At 37.9% G+C, this 19,707-nt stretch overlaps 1 protein-coding gene across 4 annotated transcripts in view; it reads right to left on the reverse strand.

Annotated features, from left to right (window-relative positions):
• Window positions 1-19,707, reverse strand: part of LOC122573611 (prolyl 4-hydroxylase subunit alpha-1) — a 234,282-nt gene that overhangs the window by 9,949 nt on the left and 204,626 nt on the right. For all 4 annotated transcript variants that reach the window (XM_043740235.1, XM_043740233.1, XM_043740234.1 and 1 more), the window contains one exon: window positions 3,937-4,259. In XM_043740235.1, the coding sequence (XP_043596170.1) occupies window positions 3,937-4,259 (323 nt within the window). The remainder of the gene's footprint in view (window positions 1-3,936; window positions 4,260-19,707) is intronic.

A 19,707-nucleotide genomic window follows, 5' to 3' on the forward strand; every position in this document is an offset into this window, starting at 1 on the left:
GCAGAGTTTTACGCGGCTATAACGAGGTTCGAAATGGTATCGTAAACGCGGTAGATCGCGAATAGCTTTTCCTACAATCGTTTACGCGATCGCGTAAAACAATGGAGGAGGAGAGAGATTATTCGTTTTATAATTTAATCAGAAGCTTCGAACGATTGGCGGGTGGAACGCAGAAGTCTCGCGTTGTTTCTCGCCCGTATGAGCTTTCACCGGGTTATTCGGATTAAATTTATCTTAATTTAATTTAGTCCGCTGTGTACAGTTAATTAAATGGAATTTCAATTAGCTACGAAGGCGATGAAGCTTAGATCCGCGCGATACTTGATTAAATTGAACAATATTTTAATAACGTGGCTTTGTAAACCGTATTCCGTTGGTAATGTTGTTGTTAATTTATCCTGGTTTGTTAACAGCGGCTAATTGTGTTGGTTTAGCATCGTCTGGGTTAATAAACATTTTTGGACCATATTTCGGATCTCGTGAAATTCGTTATGGTGTATGCGGATTCATGAATGTAATTTTGAACTTTATAGGTTCTTAAAACATTGATATTTACATACAGCGGTATAAACATTTTTGGGCGACATTTCATTGATAAGCTTTTAATTCTACCCCTACTGATCCCTCTTTGTTTTCTATCTCAACGTTGCTTCAGTTTTGATAAACAAAAAGACTTTTACTGCTTTAAAAGTAGCTTTAGCACGAAACTTAAGAAACTCTTGACGATGGAAAACACGATTAAATTGAAGATAACCTACAGAACACTTTGGAGTTAATTAACTTTGCCACCATCCATGTTGTACTTTAACATAACATTAACTAATCAAACAATAAATGTATTTGTTTTCGATAAAACTGATCTTAAACTTTAATATGTTACGGCGCTTTCTTTAGTAAAACATCGGAATAATTGATTAAAAAAAAGATATTTACCATATTCTTGAGGAGATTAATTTTTCCACTCGCAGTTATACTCTCCCATCACGAAACGGTATTCTTTTACTTTCCAACTCTTTTTAATTCGCATTCTCCGAAAAAGAGAGAAGAGGGAAAAAGATTGTCGACGAAGAAAGGTAAAAAAGAATATTCCAAATCTACAGGGAGTAGATCATTCCTCATTAGCCATTCAATATTCATCGAATTCCCCATGGTAGTGTTTAAATGATGCACGGGAACGATCCGTGGTTCGTGTCGGTGGAAAAATCGTTTCCCTGTCGCGGTAAAAAGCGCTAGCTTCTACCGTCCAAAAGAAAGAGCAAGGCAAAAGAAAGAAAAAAATAGAACAGGGTAGAGAAAGGGAAAAAAAGAGAGAAAAATGGTGGCGACAACAGAAACTGCGAATTATCGTGGCACCATCGAGGCGAAATCGTAGGGATGGTGCCGCTTTGGAAAAAGGGACACGGCGTTGATGAAAGAAATCGCGTAAATTATTCATGTCGGGCATCGCTAAGTACAGGTAACATCGTGCGCCAATATTCACCTCGATTCGCTACGTTTTGCTCTGCTGTCCGATCCGAATAAATAATTCACCGTGAAAAGAAGGGAGCAAGTTCTCCATCGCGTCCTCCTTTTCCTTTCCTCCCTTTTTCTTTCGTCCCTTTTCTGTCCGCTGGCTAATGCGATAACGAGGAGTGGTACCTCCTAATGAATCATTTACCTCGTAATGCCTAATCTTTCGTGGATTTTATTGTCGTGGAATAGACTGGTTTTTATCGGAGTGGAAGTTTTTTGATTTGTGGCGGTGGAAGTACCACCTATTAGCTTTTAATGTATTTGAATGTATTATAGCATACGTAATTCGGATAATTTAAGATAAAAACATTTCCAACGAAAGTTCGTCGGTATAGAACGTACAACGCACTGACGTAAAAAACACTTTTTAAAAGTAAACATTTAGTAGAGATTTTTTCATAAAATACAGAAATTAATTTGTACTTTTTGAGTAGCAGTATAAATTTTTCCAATTCTTTTAATTCTTTCGCCGTAAAATTTTGTCCAGAGATTTTGTAATAATAGAAATTATGTTTTGATCAGACATTTTTGATCAGACATGATATATCTTTGCGAATATTTTAGTCCATTGATACTAATGATATCGATTTAGAAATAAACACTATATATTTCACGTGAGTTCTGGAAACAAGGTGTTTCCACTTACATGTTCATCCTTCTATATCTATATCCTTTATCCATCTTTGAATAACTATCATCTTTAAAACGTTTCCTCTCGATATCTCAGAAATATCTTTCCTCAAAAATACCGAACACTTCAAGTTTGACGTTATCAGTTGGCCGGAAAAGCTCTCGCCTTGACGCTTCGTTCCCCAAGCTTCTTTCTTTTCTTTCTTTTCCTTATTATCACAACATTTTCGTCGCGAAATCGTACCTTATTGTTCGAAAAATCCATTCGGAGGAACGTGGCAAAAAAATTCGATGCTTCCTCTCGGCTTAGCGGAGGAAACCATTTGCTTTCACGGAAGCGAATGGAAGATCGGTTGAAGTTTTCCCGTCTTGCATAGAATATAGGAAAAGTTTTTGAAAAAGCGGTTGCTTAGAAGCGCGATTTGAAATAAACGAGGGAACGTTTTAGCCGAGGCACGTACCAAGGGAGAGGGAATCTTCGTTTACAACGTGAAATTCCGCCGGCGAAAGCAATAAAAGTAGCGTCGTCGTGAAAACTCGGTTCGTTCCGAAGCGCGAACCTAAATTCGCGAAAAGAAAAAAGAAGAGAAATAAAAAGTACGTCGGTTGCTGGTTATTCATTAAAGTCTTGTTTCCCTGGATGTTAGCTCTGGCGAACAGAAGCTCACCGGCGAAATTAGGCCTCGCAAATGTGTTTACCTGAACGCGTGTTTTGAGAAAACACCAGACAAAATTAACCTAGGCAACATTCTCTGAAAGCTTTATCGACTTGCAGTATGGGAGCGATAAAAAGTTTTACGAAATATGTGGCAGAACAGATGTCTCTTTATTATGAGATTCTTTGATGGCAATTAAATTTTTGTTAATACTAATACTAAGAAAATTTGACTTTGTATAATCGTAAACGCAAAGGGAAAATTCTTCGTTCGTCAAATTAAACGTTGTTCTGTGTAGAAGAAAAACTTTTAGTCCACGTAAAAGCGACAAGAAAAATTCCTTATCAGTAGGAATTCAGAAACAGAATTCTTTGTTGAAGTAAAATTAAACATAAAAGCTGTTCGTCGTCGGAAGGCCAGAAAGAGGAACTTTTTATTGGCAAAAACGCGAAGAATAAAATTCGCCCAAAGAATAGAATCTTCCTACTATCGATGCAAATCCAAAAATAAATTCTTTAGCGATGAAGAACCAAAGATATAAGAGGTCTGAATCAAAGGAAAGTCATAAATAGCAAATCTTTGTCGAGGAAGGACGTAAAAGAGAAATCCCTTTATGGAAGAGGAGCTGATCAACCTTGCACTTCATGGAAGAAAAGGAAAGGAAAGAACTTTTCAATGAACGGAAGCTACAAAATGAAATCAAAAGTGAAACTTTTAACGCGCTTTTTCATACGCTTTATAAATTCAAATTACATCTTTTCTTAATTAAAATTTCAAACACAAATGGCGTGGATCATCGATGGGTCACGGTGTTTGATGGCAAAAATAAGGTGTGACCCATCGATGACCCACGCCATCAGATAAAAGCGCAGATTGTGTCACGCGAGTTTGAACCTGTTCATCGAGATAATATCAAAAACCATATCTTTCTATCAACGTAACTCGAACAAGAAAATTGTCCTCCGAAGAAGAACGATAACTATAAAAGCTCTCCCTGTTAACGAAAAATCAAAGAGGGTAAATCTTCATCGAAAAAGAACCAGGAAGTAAAATTCTCATCGAAGAAGCGGTAAAAATAAACAGAAAATGATCAGCAAAGGCAAACAAAAAACGAAAGAAGAGGCACGTATATACGAACCACTCAATCCGGTGCTATACTGGACCCCATTCAACACGCCCCTGGCGACCTGTGCAGTCTCCAGTTTATACGTGTCCTGTAGCCTCATCAAAGCGACAGCGGCGCCATTAAGGTCCTCGTCAGTTGGGAATTTAAGGTCGCTCCGTGAGTTGGTGATATTCGCGACAAACGACTTGCCCACGTCCTGGGTAATCAGCTCCTCGACCCGTTTCCAATCGGTGGTCAGTCTTTTCACCAGCAAATAAGCGTTGATCGGATTCGACAGGTACTGCTGAATGTTCCTTGAAGCCTCCTCGTGTTCTCTCGCGTAATCCTCCACGTTTCTGCAACAACGATCAAATATTTCACCTCGTAGAACGTTCTGTTTCGTTTTGGTTTTCATAGTTTGAACGAAAAGTCTCGAAACGTGAATAAGTTGGTAAAAGTTTCCACGATTCTTTATACTCTATAGTATAGTCTTTGCAGTAGGTTTCTTTTAGTTTTATGGAGTTTCTTGCATTTAGTTAGGAATATAGAAGTTTGTCTTTTCTTTTTCTTTTCTTCTTTTTTTTTTTTGACACAGTGTAGGTAGGTTTGTTAAAACTTGCTTTGATTGTTTTTTAACTTAATACGCCCTTGGTATATTTCTTCCGGATAGAGGAAAGAGCTTTGTATCTCGATAGATGTTTTCATGGTTTTCATGGTTTTCATCTGGATCTAAATAACGAGAATTTTATACTCAGCGTGTAAGACAGATATATGAACTGCTGGAAAGTTATAATAATTAATCCTTTAAATGAAGAAGCACAGAGAATTCTGTTTACATAATCGTGTAAATTGTGGAATTTACGATTATTTGTTTCATTTTCCTATCACGAAATGAACATAATACTATGGAATTAAATAATTTGCTTCTTCGAGAATTCTGGCTCTAATCATGTATTCAGATGATTATGTTATAAAGATTTCTAAAAATGGAGTCGATCGATTTGCTTTCTCTTTCAATCAATACAGTTTAAATATTCAAATCACCTTATTCTTGCAAATACTTCAATTTTCAGTATTTAACTGGTCTCATTTAGTTTCCATAAGAAACAATTTCATTCGCTTCTCTACTCATGCGAAATACTTGAAATCTTTTACAGTCTTCCATAACGATGGAAGGGTAATAAAGTCGAGGTTCCGTTGTGATACTTAGTTAACGCACCCGCAACTGTACAAACGAGGAAACGCTGATTTCTGCCGGTTTCCGGTGATTACCCTTTAATGAATTTAGGAAATTCAATCTGCACCGCAAGGAATCCAGCGAAACGGCGCCGTGGACGCTTTTTAATTTAATCTCTCACAGCAAAGGGGTTGCTAGGTTCCTTTATTTTTTCTCTGCTGTACCAGACGCCGTTTTATCGTGATTCAGCAGATGTTTCCCGTGATTCAAGGGGTACGTTCGTCATTTTCTTTTTTTTTTGGAAATGGAAATAACGAAGAAAACATGGAAAGATATATGGAACGGATGAAAGACAGAATAAAAAGAAAAAGAACAGATACAATAAATAAACAGCACATAAATATGATTTGCCAATCGACAAGATAAAAGGAAGGTGATATGTATTTAAGTCGTATATATCGTCATATAATGCGTGAAAATTTCCGCTGCCAGAGGTTGAAAGTTAAACACCTGAAACAGCAGCATTCGACGTCTAGTGGTACACAAAGCATTGTTAAGAAGATAGACTTCTAGCTTTTCCAGTAATTTAACTTCAAAACTTGAACCACGAGGAAGTTCCCGGATTGCGGAATCCTTGAAAGCAATGATAACTTTCCTCCTCGACCATCCACCACGGAAGTTTGCGGTTAAAGAATATAGAACTTTTTCGAACTGCAATCGACTGTGAAATGTGATCAGAGTGCATTATTTTAGTCATAAGAATATCTTTGGTACCTTAAAACCCAGAAGAAGAATATTTCAAATGCTTTCGCCTGCTACTCGCTATAAAGTTTCACTCTATGTATTAGGTTGTCCGAGAAGTTTCTTTCGTTTTATAAGGAAATAATAGACGCACAATGTTTTTTATTTTATATTAGTTTATTGAATGACGCACGAACATGATAATAGAAATAGAACGAAATGGACCACACCTAATTCAATAATATAATATAAAACAGAAATTGTTGTGCATCTATTATCACCTTATGAAACGAAAGAAACTTTTTGGACAGCCTAATACACACGGAAAACTTACACGAGTACATTTAAATGCTTATTATACGAACACACATCTTTGGCAGAAGATTGTATACAATGTTATAAAAATATATATTTGAAATTGCTATGAATCTCGTACCTCAAGCCAGAAATTTGAAAATTGAATTTAAATAGCAAATCCCAAACTCTAAATACTAAAGGACTTAAGATTCTTCATGTATTCTTCCACAAGTTTACAATCTCTCACAAACCTCTTTCGTATTTAGCGGTTCTCGCATTTATATCTTTTACCTATCGTTAACTGCTCTTAAATCGATATTTCCTACAGAACCATCCGATACCATTTTACTTTCCTCTACATTTTCACCACATTCCTTCACCTTTGCTCGTCAGAAACGAGACAACAATACGGAAGGACAATTTTAGCATGTCCTACTAAACCAACAATCTGAAACACTTTCCAGAAGCTTATCGATGCATCGCCAACATAGCGACGTCCTTTTATGAAACAATTTAGCAATCCTCGCCGCTTCCTGCCGTTCCATTTTCTCTCGGTTTCGCGATCGCATTTTCCAACAAAGCCTGATGTGATCCCTGCATCCACGATCCCTTCTTCTCATCCTCGCCCACCTATCCATCCCCTTGTTTCCGGGGGTTTAAAGAGAAATACAAAGGACTTGGCAAGATGACGAGGGAATTATTCAGTCTAGTCCTGTATTTTGCCGGGTACCGTGCAATAGGCAATAACTGCCTGCCGTAGATAACGACCGAACTTTACCCTTCCTTCGTCCCTTCCACCCCTCAAGGGGACAGGGATAATTCGCGAAGACCGTTTTGGAACGCGGGGAATCGACCGGGAAACCGACTATCCCGACCCGACGTAATAATACGTCGTTCGATGGGAGAGACGCGTGGCTCGCATGCAGATTCTACGGCTCTCGATTAATTCCCGCATGATTCCTTTACACCCTCTTTCCTTTTTGCTTCGTCACACGGCCGTTCGAACTCATGTGCGTTCAAATGAGATTCGTTCCGCTGCTTCCTGCAATTCCTTCAAGGATAACGTTGAATTGTGTTTAATTTCGCGTTTGAGATTTTTCGCTTGCGTTCTTTAATATGGTTAACGTGAGTTTCAGAACGTAAATCGATTTTCATAAATTTTATGAAACGAAAAAATGTGCAGAAATAGATTAAATATTAAAGGTTTAGGTAAAGTATAGCGAGTTTGAGATTAAATATTCTTGTTCTTACGTACGATATGCCAAATTTTAGCTATCTCCCTTGTATTATATTTTCATACAAATGTATAATACATATTTCCATACGAATATTCTTTATCTATACAAATAGTTTCGCTGCCTTTCCTTTTACAGTTTGAAATATTTATCCTCCAGAACTTTCCCATAATTACAGTACTAAACAGTCTAACGATACAAAAATTTCGTTCCCTTTTACCTTAACGTTACAAGACATGGATTTCATCTGCGCAATATAAAGTTCAAACTGAAATGTGTGCGTCTAAGTTTCTAAGTGAAAATCCGAAAGCTTCGATCGATGTTTCCATCGATAACACATGACAACATGAAGAATTCTCTTGATAACTCGAGACTGTAGAATTCGAGAGTACATGGCGTTCCAGTCGATCAATCGGGAGTAGGTGTAACGGTGGCCGATGATCGTGCACCGTGCACGAATTACGCCGAATTAAAGTCGCGATAAAGCAGCGCTGTTTCGGCCGAGTTTCCATTTCGATCGCATTTGCATGAGCGTTCCCCTCGTTATCTCGGCTGAACCGATCACGCAAATGGCTCTTCGCCGTCGTTCCGGCGTTCTCAATCTCGTCGGTTGAACGACCGGATAAAACGAGAGCCGAAAGAAAACGCGTGGAACCGCTTCCCCATCGCCGGCAGGGATCTCCGATCCGGGGAATACATTGTGCCTCTCGAAATGAAATTGTCCTATTCCTATCTTCCATCTGACTCGTTCTTCTTCCTCTGTCTTAAAGTCCGTTTTCAAAGACTTTATTCTCTCACTAGGCGCACTACCCCTCCGCCGCCTAAGCTTGCAGATTCCTTTAATCGTCGTATTTTGTCTGTTCTTCTTATTTCGGTGTTGATCTTTACCGTATTTGGATAATAGCGTTATTTTTTAACGACGAACAGATTATGTTATTGTTGCTTTATCCTCCAACCTTCGTCTCTAGAGATTTCGTTCACTAACTTCCCTGATTTTGGCTTCGCTCTTTTTAAACCTTCTTTGTTTCTATTGCAACGTATCTGTGCCTCTTTTCAGCTACACGAACGAGTATATTAAATCACAAGGTAGTGTAACCATATACGTACGTACGTGTGCAACGTTCCGTGGACAATATGGCTCCATTTTACCGGAGAAAAGGAGACAGCCATAATTTTCGTCGCGACGATTCCTACCGGAAATTGCAGGGAAGGTGAGCATGCCACTGACGCGACGACGGAAGTGTATAAAGATCATTATGATGTACGTGCTATGAATGATAGTGACATTGCGAATGTACGCTTTTATGGCCTGTTAATCGAGTTACTGTGATTTTAACATGTCTGAGGTCAATTTTAACAAGTAAGATGCCAATTTTCGTATTATTCGGAATTCGAAGGAATAGTGGAATATGTAATTAATTTCGTACTTTTACGTCTTAAATATGTATACAGTACAGTATCGCGGATTAAAATATTCTTAGATACGATTCCCGTATAATCTCGATGTTCGATGAAATTTTATTTTTGCAATAGAATAGCATAGATTTATTTTTTAATTGAATAATATCTATTTATATATCCAGCCTTTAATAATCGTTCGACTATTGCGTCGAGGCAGATTTCTATTCTTAAATTAGTTTTACGAAATAATTATACTCTATCGTCGTGCGGAGTTGCATGTTAGTGGATCTTAATAGTAACAGCTCGCCATTAAAATGCACAGTGAAATTTTCAATTGCCTGTAGACGCGTTAAAACCAATGAATAATTCTATCAGCCGGTGTATACGATGCAAATGGAGCGTGTCAAACATTAAAATACTGCTCGTTAGGATTCTCTCACTCGACGGTGTCCCGCAGGAAACTCGCGATTAGTTCCTAAGAAAATATTTCGTGGGAACGAAGACTCTGTTGCTTGGCGAAACCGTCCTATACATTTTAACCGAGTTAAAATAGAAAATTTGAATTGAAAAAGCAACTCAATCCTTCTTGAAATAATAAATGTAAAAACGAAGCTGAAATCCTAAACATCAGACCGCAGCCGCTCAAAGAATATATTTAGCCTGATACGTTTAATATCAATATTATCCGAGTGGTAAAAATAAAGAATTGTTCATCTTTACAGATATTTTTAACATTATTTATCTGTACATATTTTTATTTTATAGATATTTTTATACGGAAGAAACGTGTCCATGATACACGTTTGAATATATCGATCAAAAGATAATCTCTGCTATCAAAGATCATTAACGTAATTCCGTTAGAAAATGACCAGCAACTAACAACAACGCGATATCTTTAATTTTCGCTTAATTACAGTCTCGGACACGTCGCGTGTCTAGTCGCATTTTTCATGTACATTTTAGAACGAGGTCCCTCTAAAACAAAAACCGAACGCTCTTACGTTGATAAATGAACGTGATTTTCGCATAGTTGCGCAAAAAGTAGCAAATTATGTAAGTTGAGTCGCGTGTTAAGGAGTGTCTTTTTTCTTAAGAGAAAAATTGAAGCAAGAAATGAAACACATTTCCGGCTACAAATTTACGTAATTTTCCAACTGCTCTATGTGAAACTGATTAGATTTGAAATATGGTTATTTGGTATATTTGCCAACGAAATGGCGCATCGCGTCATGCTGCTCGCGTGTTTAAGGCGCGTTCGTGCTTTTTGAATAAAGCCTGAAGTATTATAGGTTGTATTATAGGCTAGTAGTTCATATTGCATCGCTTTCTCGATATATTAGATCGTAACGTATAGCAAACGTCAGTTTGAACGACTCGATTTAGATCCTTCACCGCGATTGCATTAGATTGTTGTATAATAAATTTCGTGTTAAGAGAAACAATCAAACTAGAAACAATCTACGTCTGTATATATATACATCACGCGGATCGGATTAAAATGGAAATATTTCATTGAAGTATATTTTTGCTAGTTGTGGAAAATAAGTTACAATTAGACTCGTATAATTTTTTGGTTTCTAATTTCTTCGCTTCTCTTACTTTTCTCTCTTCTATTGTTATTTAGTGCAATGAAGGTAAATGAATTTACAGATTTATATTTCTTTTGTTTCGGGTAAGACTAATATTCAATATCGTTCATTGAAGCATGCTAAGCGGCTAACACAACGATAGAGGACGAATAGAGTAAGTCGTTCGAGTATCTCGACTAAAAGTGTGCAGAAGGTGATTAAGTTAGGCGGTCGTAGTTGTATTTAACATCTTAGAGTATCGTTCCGCGAAACTTTCAGCTCAGTTCTTGTCGGCCCAAGTACCTCATTTGTACTTTCATTATCTTGGTACAATACACTATCATCCTCAGAAAAAGACGAAATGGAACAACAGCGCAAAATATCCGGATATTTGTTCCTGTTTCAAATTAAATAACGAAATTCAAGATAAAAAGTATTTAATGTTCACAATTGCTACTTGTTTGGCTCTTCTCCAAAATAGTTGAAAGTTCCAAGGTATCGCGCTATTATCTGTTGCATCCTAACACTCTGCATTCTACACTGCACATCTATAATTTACTATTAGTCAAATTGCATTATAAAAGTTATTCAACGAATCGATCTCTCCAAGTCAGTTGATCGGTCATTTTTCCAAGTCCATTATCGCTTATAATTACGTGAACGTCTTTAAAATTCGATAGTCGCTACTGAATACTTTAAATTTAATTAATTTCTAATCAACAACACAATAGAAACAGCGTTCGTTGTTCCAATAATGAAGCACACAATATGCGTTAACGATAGCAAGGAGTTTCAACTTAGCTTTCATAATTGAAGTATGGTAAGTGTGTACTAATAAAGTAATATTGGTGTACAGTAAATTTATTCACCTCTAAAATGAATTTTCTACGAAAGACAAGAAATGTGATTTTTCACGTTTCTCATCTATCGTCTCCAAATGTTATCCATCTTTCAACACTTTGACTGCCACGGTTTCTCCTGTGACGCCACGTTGCGTCATTGGTGACCGGAGCGCTTGAACTTCTTAGAATTGTAAAAATTGTATGAAAATTGACAGTTAGGGCATTTTGAATATAACCGATAAATAGAAGATGCTTTGAAATAAAAAGTGCCCCATTGAACAATTAAACATTTTTATTAGAACATCAATAAAAAAATAATGAGAACAAATCTTGCATCTAACGGTGCACTGTGTTTGCATCCATATCTTTGAGGGGCAATCTACGAATATTATTATGAACACACCTTAGAAAATAATCGTAAATGCTGCTTTATAATCATATAATCGAAGTTAGAAGTGTACACATACCTTACTACTATATATAGAATGAGCAAATACTGTTTACTAATATCTTCTACACGTTCCAACAATGTACTCTGCACGTTTTGTTTACAACGAAATAACGAATGTCAATGGTTTGTTGAAATGAATGAAGCCTTGTTATATGTCGCTATCAACTGTTACCAAGGCGACACGGTGGTCACCCGTGACCACCAATAAGATAAACGGTCCATTGGGGAAGAATGTTGTCTTACATCATCAATTTATTATTATTTTGCCGTTATATGCTTTGAATAATAAAAATACTCCAGCGAAACATGTGATTTCAGCGTGACAGTCAAAGTGTTAAGTCTATTTAAAGAAGCCATTTGTCGATCCCATTACTAATTGAATTGATATTTGAGATTCGATTATACGGCTCTCCTATTTCCCGAATACGATAAATTATCGATGACCCATGCCGATGGATGACGAACGCATCAAGCAGTTAAATAGTCGACGATGTCCGTGCCTCTAGCAAAATTGGCATTGTCGCGAGCAATTCCAGCATGAGCCAAGAGACCATCGAGGCTGGCTTAATAATGCAAGGAAGCTGCCGCTCAGCCGAGCCAGATAAATTATTCCCCGCCATTAGATCCCAACAGAATTATTAAATTAAATCTTGATTCGCGATATTCTCCATCTTGACACCTATCCTCTCTCCCTTGCTTGTTAATCAGCCGTACTCACAAATGTCACGGAATAATTGACCGAGTCGAGGGACAAGAGTGAAACGAGCGTCAGCCGTTTTTCAACCGGGCTTAGGGGATGAATTTTGACGACTACGCGCTTTCGTCGGCTCTGTGGTCGATCATGGTGTCTGCAAATGCAACGGGGTTTTTAATCGTTGGTGATATTTTTAGTTAACGCGCCCCTCACTACCATTGTCGCATATGGCATACTTCAATAAGAGAATTATTACATACGTAGAATAAAAATTTGTTTGTTTCTGAAATTATCGAAAGCATGCAGATGCTTGTGGTAAAATTAACGTCGACTTTTTTAAAGAGAATTTGCAACTATATCTGCTTGCTTATTTCCAATTTATCGCTTTAATTATTCTATCAGAGTGATTCTTATTTTTGAAAATCATTGCTCCCCTTTTTCCTGTCCGCCGATCAGATAGCACTATTTACATTCAATCTGCAACGTTCTTCATCTTCCACCCTTTTCGAAGATCGAAGATGGGTCTTTCATTTCTCTACCAACATGCTGATGTGTATTTTTCGAGAACGGTAGCAGTTATCGAAACATGTGTCAAAGGGCTTTAAAAACACCGTCTGCGATCGAACGAAAACATTCCATATAGGAATGTGAAACGAACTTTGGGTTATTGTTCCATTAACGAATCGTCTCGATTCCCAAGAAACTTATGGAAAAATAGGAAAACGATTAAATTCGACGTTATGTCGATACTTGTAATAATCTAAGATCGATATTAAAAAATATTTGTAACGTCATCGATCTCTTCTATTTCTCGATTTACGAAAATAATCAGGATGGCTTTTCACCGACACAATTTTGAACAGAGAAATTCGTATACAAAGTGGTGCTTTAAATTGCGCATAAAAATATACGCGAAAAGAACGAGAACTGCGTGGCGGCACGTTAATTCATTCGCCAATTCCAAATTCTCACAAAATGCCCGATAATATCATAAAAAGAAGCGCACGATCGTTTGTTCGACACGGAAATCGAGCAAGTCTCAATTATGTCGGGAAATTGGAATCGATAAGTCGGCGACGAAAGTCACCATTTCCACTGTCGGCGATTTCTTTTTGTTCTATAGACAACGTCGGTGTCTGGTGGAGTATCCAATTACAAGTGGACCGCGATCCAATCACGATATCAACTCGAAAGCGGAAGATAGGGACATCCCCGACGCTATTGTCCTCGATGCGACACAATGGTCGTCGACGCGAACGTCTTTCGCGCTGCGTTATCTTGCGTCCGCGGGAATCCCCGCGACTTTCTCCCCTCTCGACGTTGATTTCACCCTTTTGTCAAGCTAGATCGTCTACTGTTTCCAGTTACGAAATGTTTGTAGCCTGCATTTTCTAGTTCATCGAGTTGAAAAGTTAAGTCAGTTTGCAGTTCGAACGGTCGACTGAAGAAGTTTGAGGAGTTGGCAAGCACGAAATGTTTCGTTGGCGGGATGTTCGGCTTAAATTTTTTGGAAATTTGTGGTTAAACGTTTGACGACAAAGATAAAATAAATTGAATGAAAAATGAAAAATGGAAATAAATTGAAACAGTTGCAGCTTCTGGTTTTTTCTATGACGGTATAGTTTAGAAATTTATAATAATATTAAATATATATAATAATTAATATTATTGTTATCTAAAGTTGGAATAATGAAAGAATTAAAAGAACCAAAGAAAGAATTGAAATAGCAAGAACTGGAAGAAATTAAAGTAGTTTAAATTTGTGCGTTTGTTAAAAAAATAGGATAGTTTCAGCTTTAAGCATTACAGGTATGTATAAAAAGATGTGAAATTTTCTGTAATGATTTGCATAGAATGAGACTAATTAATTAGTTAGTTTTGGATTTTAGTAGTGATTATATTGCGAGACCAAAGTGGTTGGAATTTTAATCTTTAAATATCATTCTAAAATTCGGAGAATTTATTTTTCTAAATGAACAGAGAATGTGACACGTTGGAATGTAAGCTGGGGAATAGCAATGAGGGGTGCCCCTAAGTTTTCTGCAGGTCGAGCACATTTCGCAGCACGGGGAATGTTGAAGATGTAATGTAGGGTTGTTCAACATGTCCCTAATTTGGGGGACTAGATGCAATTTCAACTGCTATCTGAAATCTCGTGTTCTCGTGAGTTAACGATACACCAATCGCAGCTAAAATACAAGGAATTTTCAATTCTATCTAAATATTCGTCAGAAAATTCTATAGATAACACTGAAATCTAATTTCACTAAAGAGAATTCACTAAACAGGTTTCCAAACGAACGATCGATCGATAGCGAAATTAATTTCTGAGTCGCGAACAAGCTCTAAGGATAGGTCGAACTCGAGATAATCGAGTTGTCCATCTGTATTCTACATGGCGACGTAACAATGGAATTCGATTAATTCGTCACGTCTAAGCGCACTGTTTCCATCGGTTCCACGCAATCTGAATTTCAAATATCAGAAACGCTCGTTTCCAAATCTCAAAAGTACAAACCTTAATCTTCAAGTATTCGAGATACAAAATTGAATCTTTAACAAAACACGTATCCAAGCCTGAGACCGTTCAAAATGAGACTATAAAGTCTAGTTTCAAACTAGCGATCAAACTAAATGAGGTCATAAGCAATCTGATTATATCGTAATTCCATAAGAATAGATCGTCAGACATTTCTTCAATTTTGCAACGAACTTCCAAAAAAATAGAGAGAATCTCTTCTATAAAAATAGACTATCGACAAACTTTTCGTAAATTTAACTCAATAGAGATTCTTGCTCACCAACTTTCCACTGGAGCTTTCCTCGGCCTCGAAGCAGAACAGGTGCTGGCATATCGTAGTCGACACTGTGGGTCAGGTTGTATAGGGTCGAAAGGATGTATCGATTTCACTGGTGGACCAGTGTTAGTTGGCGTAAGTGACGAGGTGTCGTATAAATTACCGGAATAAACGAGCCAGGTGTGCTTGACTTTGGCCGTTCGCGCGACACCGTTCACCTGACATCCACAGCTGTGACAGGTCGACATTCTGCACGCGGAATTGGTCCACTCGTTGCCAGATGGAGAGAGGAGGAGAGAGAAACCAATCGGGCCTGGACAACTCCTGAGCATCGTTCGACTGTCGTTGCTTCGTCCCACGATGGACCCTAATGAGCTTTCGCGATTGCTATCTGCCAGGTTTCCGCCCTTCTCGTTTCTCCAACCGATTTCGATTCAACGTACCAGCGTACAGCTGTGTGCCGATTAGGATTACTGCATATGAACGTTACATGTCAGTATAGCATCTGCGTTCAGTCATCTCCTTTTCGATGAAAATGAAACGACAAGTTGGTATCAGAAGTCGCGTTACGTTTAAATTTGTGCACGTGAATTTATGTATTCATACGATATATTCGCACGAACGTATTCCAACATTTGTAGGAAACGGTTATAAATGTACTATGTGTGTTGTACGAAACATTTGTAAATTTAATTAGCGCTGTAACGATATTCATGATTATGGTGGTTCAGTGTGAAGTAAATCTGAAAATACATCGAAGCTATAACATATTTAGTGCCGAGATATTATGGTTATATTATATATTCATTGGCACCAACTTTAACGCTTATTATATGTTATATATTAATTTTTAATAAATCTATGTTTTTATAACATTCTCAGACTGGTCCCGAATTTTACTAATATAATCGTGAAAGTCGTATCTCATTACAATGCAAAAGATATTCCAAAATGCTCTATATAGTACACACAATATATAGATAAGTATATTCTGTGGTAAATGTCCAAATATTTTTGTGAGTTACCGTACCAGCTACTCATAAAACTTTCGTACGTCTTTCGAGAACTCAGTTTTTGATTACTTGGTATTGTTCTCTTATATTCGTTCGGTTAATACACTATATATAATTATTTCAGCCATCCAAAAGCCAAACTGATTCACTCCATTTTCCAAACACTTCTTAATCTTGTATCAGAACACACGATTAGCGTTTAATTAAAAAAAAAAAAAAATTAAACGATCAACCTCAATAAAGTCACATACGGCAATATCTTCCTATTAGCATACTTAATTCTATTTACACCCAAGCTTCTCTTTTTCCACCCGTGATCTTCAAAATTGAATTTTCTTGCGAAACAATGCCACGCATCAACAATTGTGCATTTCTCCTCATACGCGTCAGCGCAGACGGAAGCGCAAAAAACGTTTTCTAATAACTGAAACCCAGGCGTTTGTATAATATCTCTCGAGATAAGTCGGAAAAGAGTGCAAAAACTCGATTAAAAAACTGACCAAGTCCTGGCGAGCACATATTCGTTCGCAGCGTATTCGAGGGACACGTCGGAGGCGCGATAACGACAGTTCTTTATATTCCGCCTACGTCCGATATAACGAATCCTCTCGTTAGCGCGATTTCGACGTTTTCGCCCGTTACTTGCACCCTTTTCTCCCCCTACACCCCGTTATATCCACGATTCCCTCGTATCCAATGACGCTGGACCATCCAACCCACTCAATTTTGTTGCCTTTCTCCATTTCTTTTCACCCTAGGACGGTCATGGACTAGGCGACAGATTTTAATTAGCGATATATGCGTGCGATCGAACCTCGTCCCCGCAGCTTGCGCGTTTCTTTCGCATTCCCACACCCTCGACAACCTTTATCTTGTTTTCTACCCTGTTACAACGAACCCGCTCTTTCAGCACTGTATTCTTGCCGCCTGAATGCTTCTCTCCTTTTTATTCGTTCTTTTCGAGTTTGTCCCCTGCCCCTACTTTTTTCTCCTCTTGTGAAAAATGTCAGATCCACGACGAGAAGCTTGCTAGTTCCTTTTTATCGAGGTCTCCCGTTATCTCGTCGCGTTCGTCATTTTAATCGCGAACTGCGGATGAATTCATCGTCGAGAAAAGGACAGGTTCCTCTACTTCTTCTTCTGTTTTAATCTTCCTATCGCTCTTACTACGAATGTCATGGCGATTCGGGTGATATAAAGCAACCAGGTATACGCGACATTCTCGAGATAAGGGGTTTTTGTTCCTGCTGCGAACCGCGGGTTTTGCTACCCCAGTTTGTCATCGACTTGCATAATATTGGGCTCGTTATATTGTTCTATCCAGATAACCCTTTTCTTTTATTTCTTTAGATTTTTTTTTTAGTTTATTCTATTTCCGTTTCTTTCTTTTTTGATTTAGTGAAAGAACTTGAAGAGGTATTCTCCAGTAGATGTTTTCTCTCTCTCTCTCTCTCTTCTTTTTCGTATTGCGACTACTGGAACGGAGGGTAGTTGATGAAAGCGACACAAGCTTAAGCGCTTTTGTCCTGCCGCGTTTGAGGGCCGCGTTGAGCTTAATAATCTTGAGGTTCGTTAACGGAAGCGCGGTGAATGAAAATATTTCCTGATGAACTGAAGTCCCGGTAAATGTTCATTGTCTGTTTTTCCTCTCGTTTCTTTCCTCTGTTTCTGTGGAAATTTCCTTTGACCGAGGATGACCTGTTATGGCTGAAGCCTTTTTTTTTCTTTCAAAAGGTACCTTTCACAATCACTTTAGTTAACGAGAGTTTCATTAGCGGAAACGTAAATAGGTTTCATTACCGTGCAATTTACTTCGCGTATTAATTTCTTTGGCTGTCCACTTCTTTAGGCGTGTCACTTGTCGCGCTTCTTTGCTCAAAGCAAACGTTGTGTTACAAGAAACATATATAAATTAAATTCTAACGTAAATATACATTCGTTCTGTTTTTATCTTTACTTACAAACAAGGCAAATAGAACGAATGTATGTTGCGACATAATATTTTAATGCTACGTCATATCGATCATCTTCAAACCCATCGTGTTTTTTTTATCGTTAAAAAAATCAATTCTCCATGAAACATACAGGTTTTCTGTCATAAAAATTCCTGCTCCTTTACAATGAATAAAAGTATCGTAATTGTGTATAGTGTCATAAATTATCTTTATTAGAACGAAAACTGTACATATTACATTTTTTGATTCGTTAAAAATTCTCTACTTACAATTATCAAGCCTAGACTGAATCAACAGTCTAATAACAATAAATTATCTATATTAAATCAACAGCAACGGTAAAAATATTTTCAAGTTAAATATCCGCAAATAGCATGTTCATTCTCTCGCTAAAAAATCATCATAACATTACTAAACCCCAGACCGAACTAGGAAACTAATAACAATAACCTATCCCACAATAGACGTTTAAAGGATCTACTCGACATTCCTGGAGCGGAACGTCGACTACACATCTCCCCTAACAAAAACCATCCCGTATCGGTATATTCATGTGGTGGAAAAAAATAACCCTAGTTTTGCAGGAGCCTCTCGGACACCATTAAAAGCAGCCGTCCACGGCCACCCACACCCATACGCAACGTCTATAGTACTCTATGGAGGATACAGTGCCATCGAACATCGCATTAGATTTCCCTCGGGGAAAGTTCGAAAACAGACAAATAGTTTATCTCGCGTTGGAAACTGGTCAGCTACCGTGACTGTCAGATTCCAATAACATTTTTTCATCCACCTCCACGCCATGGTTCAGGCGTCGAGGTAAATGGAATAGCTTGGTATCAAGGGAATACCTGGAGCAACGCACGAAATGGTCGACGATTCGAAAGCTTTCAAGCCAGTTGGGGCTAACCGCGATCCCACTCCTCTGGTTCTGGCATTTCACTCCTCTCGTGGAGACTCTTCAACCATCCCTACTCCTCTCTCTCTCTCATTGTATATTCGTCCTTTTCCTTCCTTGGCTCTCTATCTCTCGAAAGCCTTCGCCAGGCCGCTGGATAATGGCGATCGTCATTTAGCCACTTCCGGTGGTTCGATAGCGTTGCACGATTTGCATGAGAACCTTCTCTGGAATTTCCACGAGATTGCGTGGAGAGGCGAAGGGAGAGAGAGACTGGCTGTTCCCCTCGGTTGAAGTTTGACCGTTCTTCATCGGGTTGTTTATTTGTCTCGACTGCCCTCTGGGATCGTGACTCTCACGGATTTCTAGTTTAATCTCGCGGTCAACACGATGGAAGACGAGCGAAAGGTAAAAGTTATAGGGCAGAGATTAAAGAAAGTTTGTTTTCTTTTTGTGTTTTAATTTTCGTGTAATAGGATATCTATCGATTTATGTATTCTATGGAAGAACAAGAAACAGCGAGTTTGGAGATAGAAATATTGAATTAAATACTTCGTTGTAATGTAAATTGTGATAGCTAACAACTTTCTATATATATCAGAATTATTTTGGTTCATTATTTCATTCTTCAACATAATTTTTTTTCGTTATAATTGATTTAAATAATAACTATCGCAAATATTAATAATAACACGACAAAAATTAATAATACAGTAGATTTAAATATGTAA

Source organism: Bombus pyrosoma, linkage group LG12, assembly GCF_014825855.1.
Source record: "Bombus pyrosoma isolate SC7728 linkage group LG12, ASM1482585v1, whole genome shotgun sequence".
NCBI lineage: Eukaryota > Metazoa > Arthropoda > Insecta > Hymenoptera > Apidae > Bombus > Bombus pyrosoma.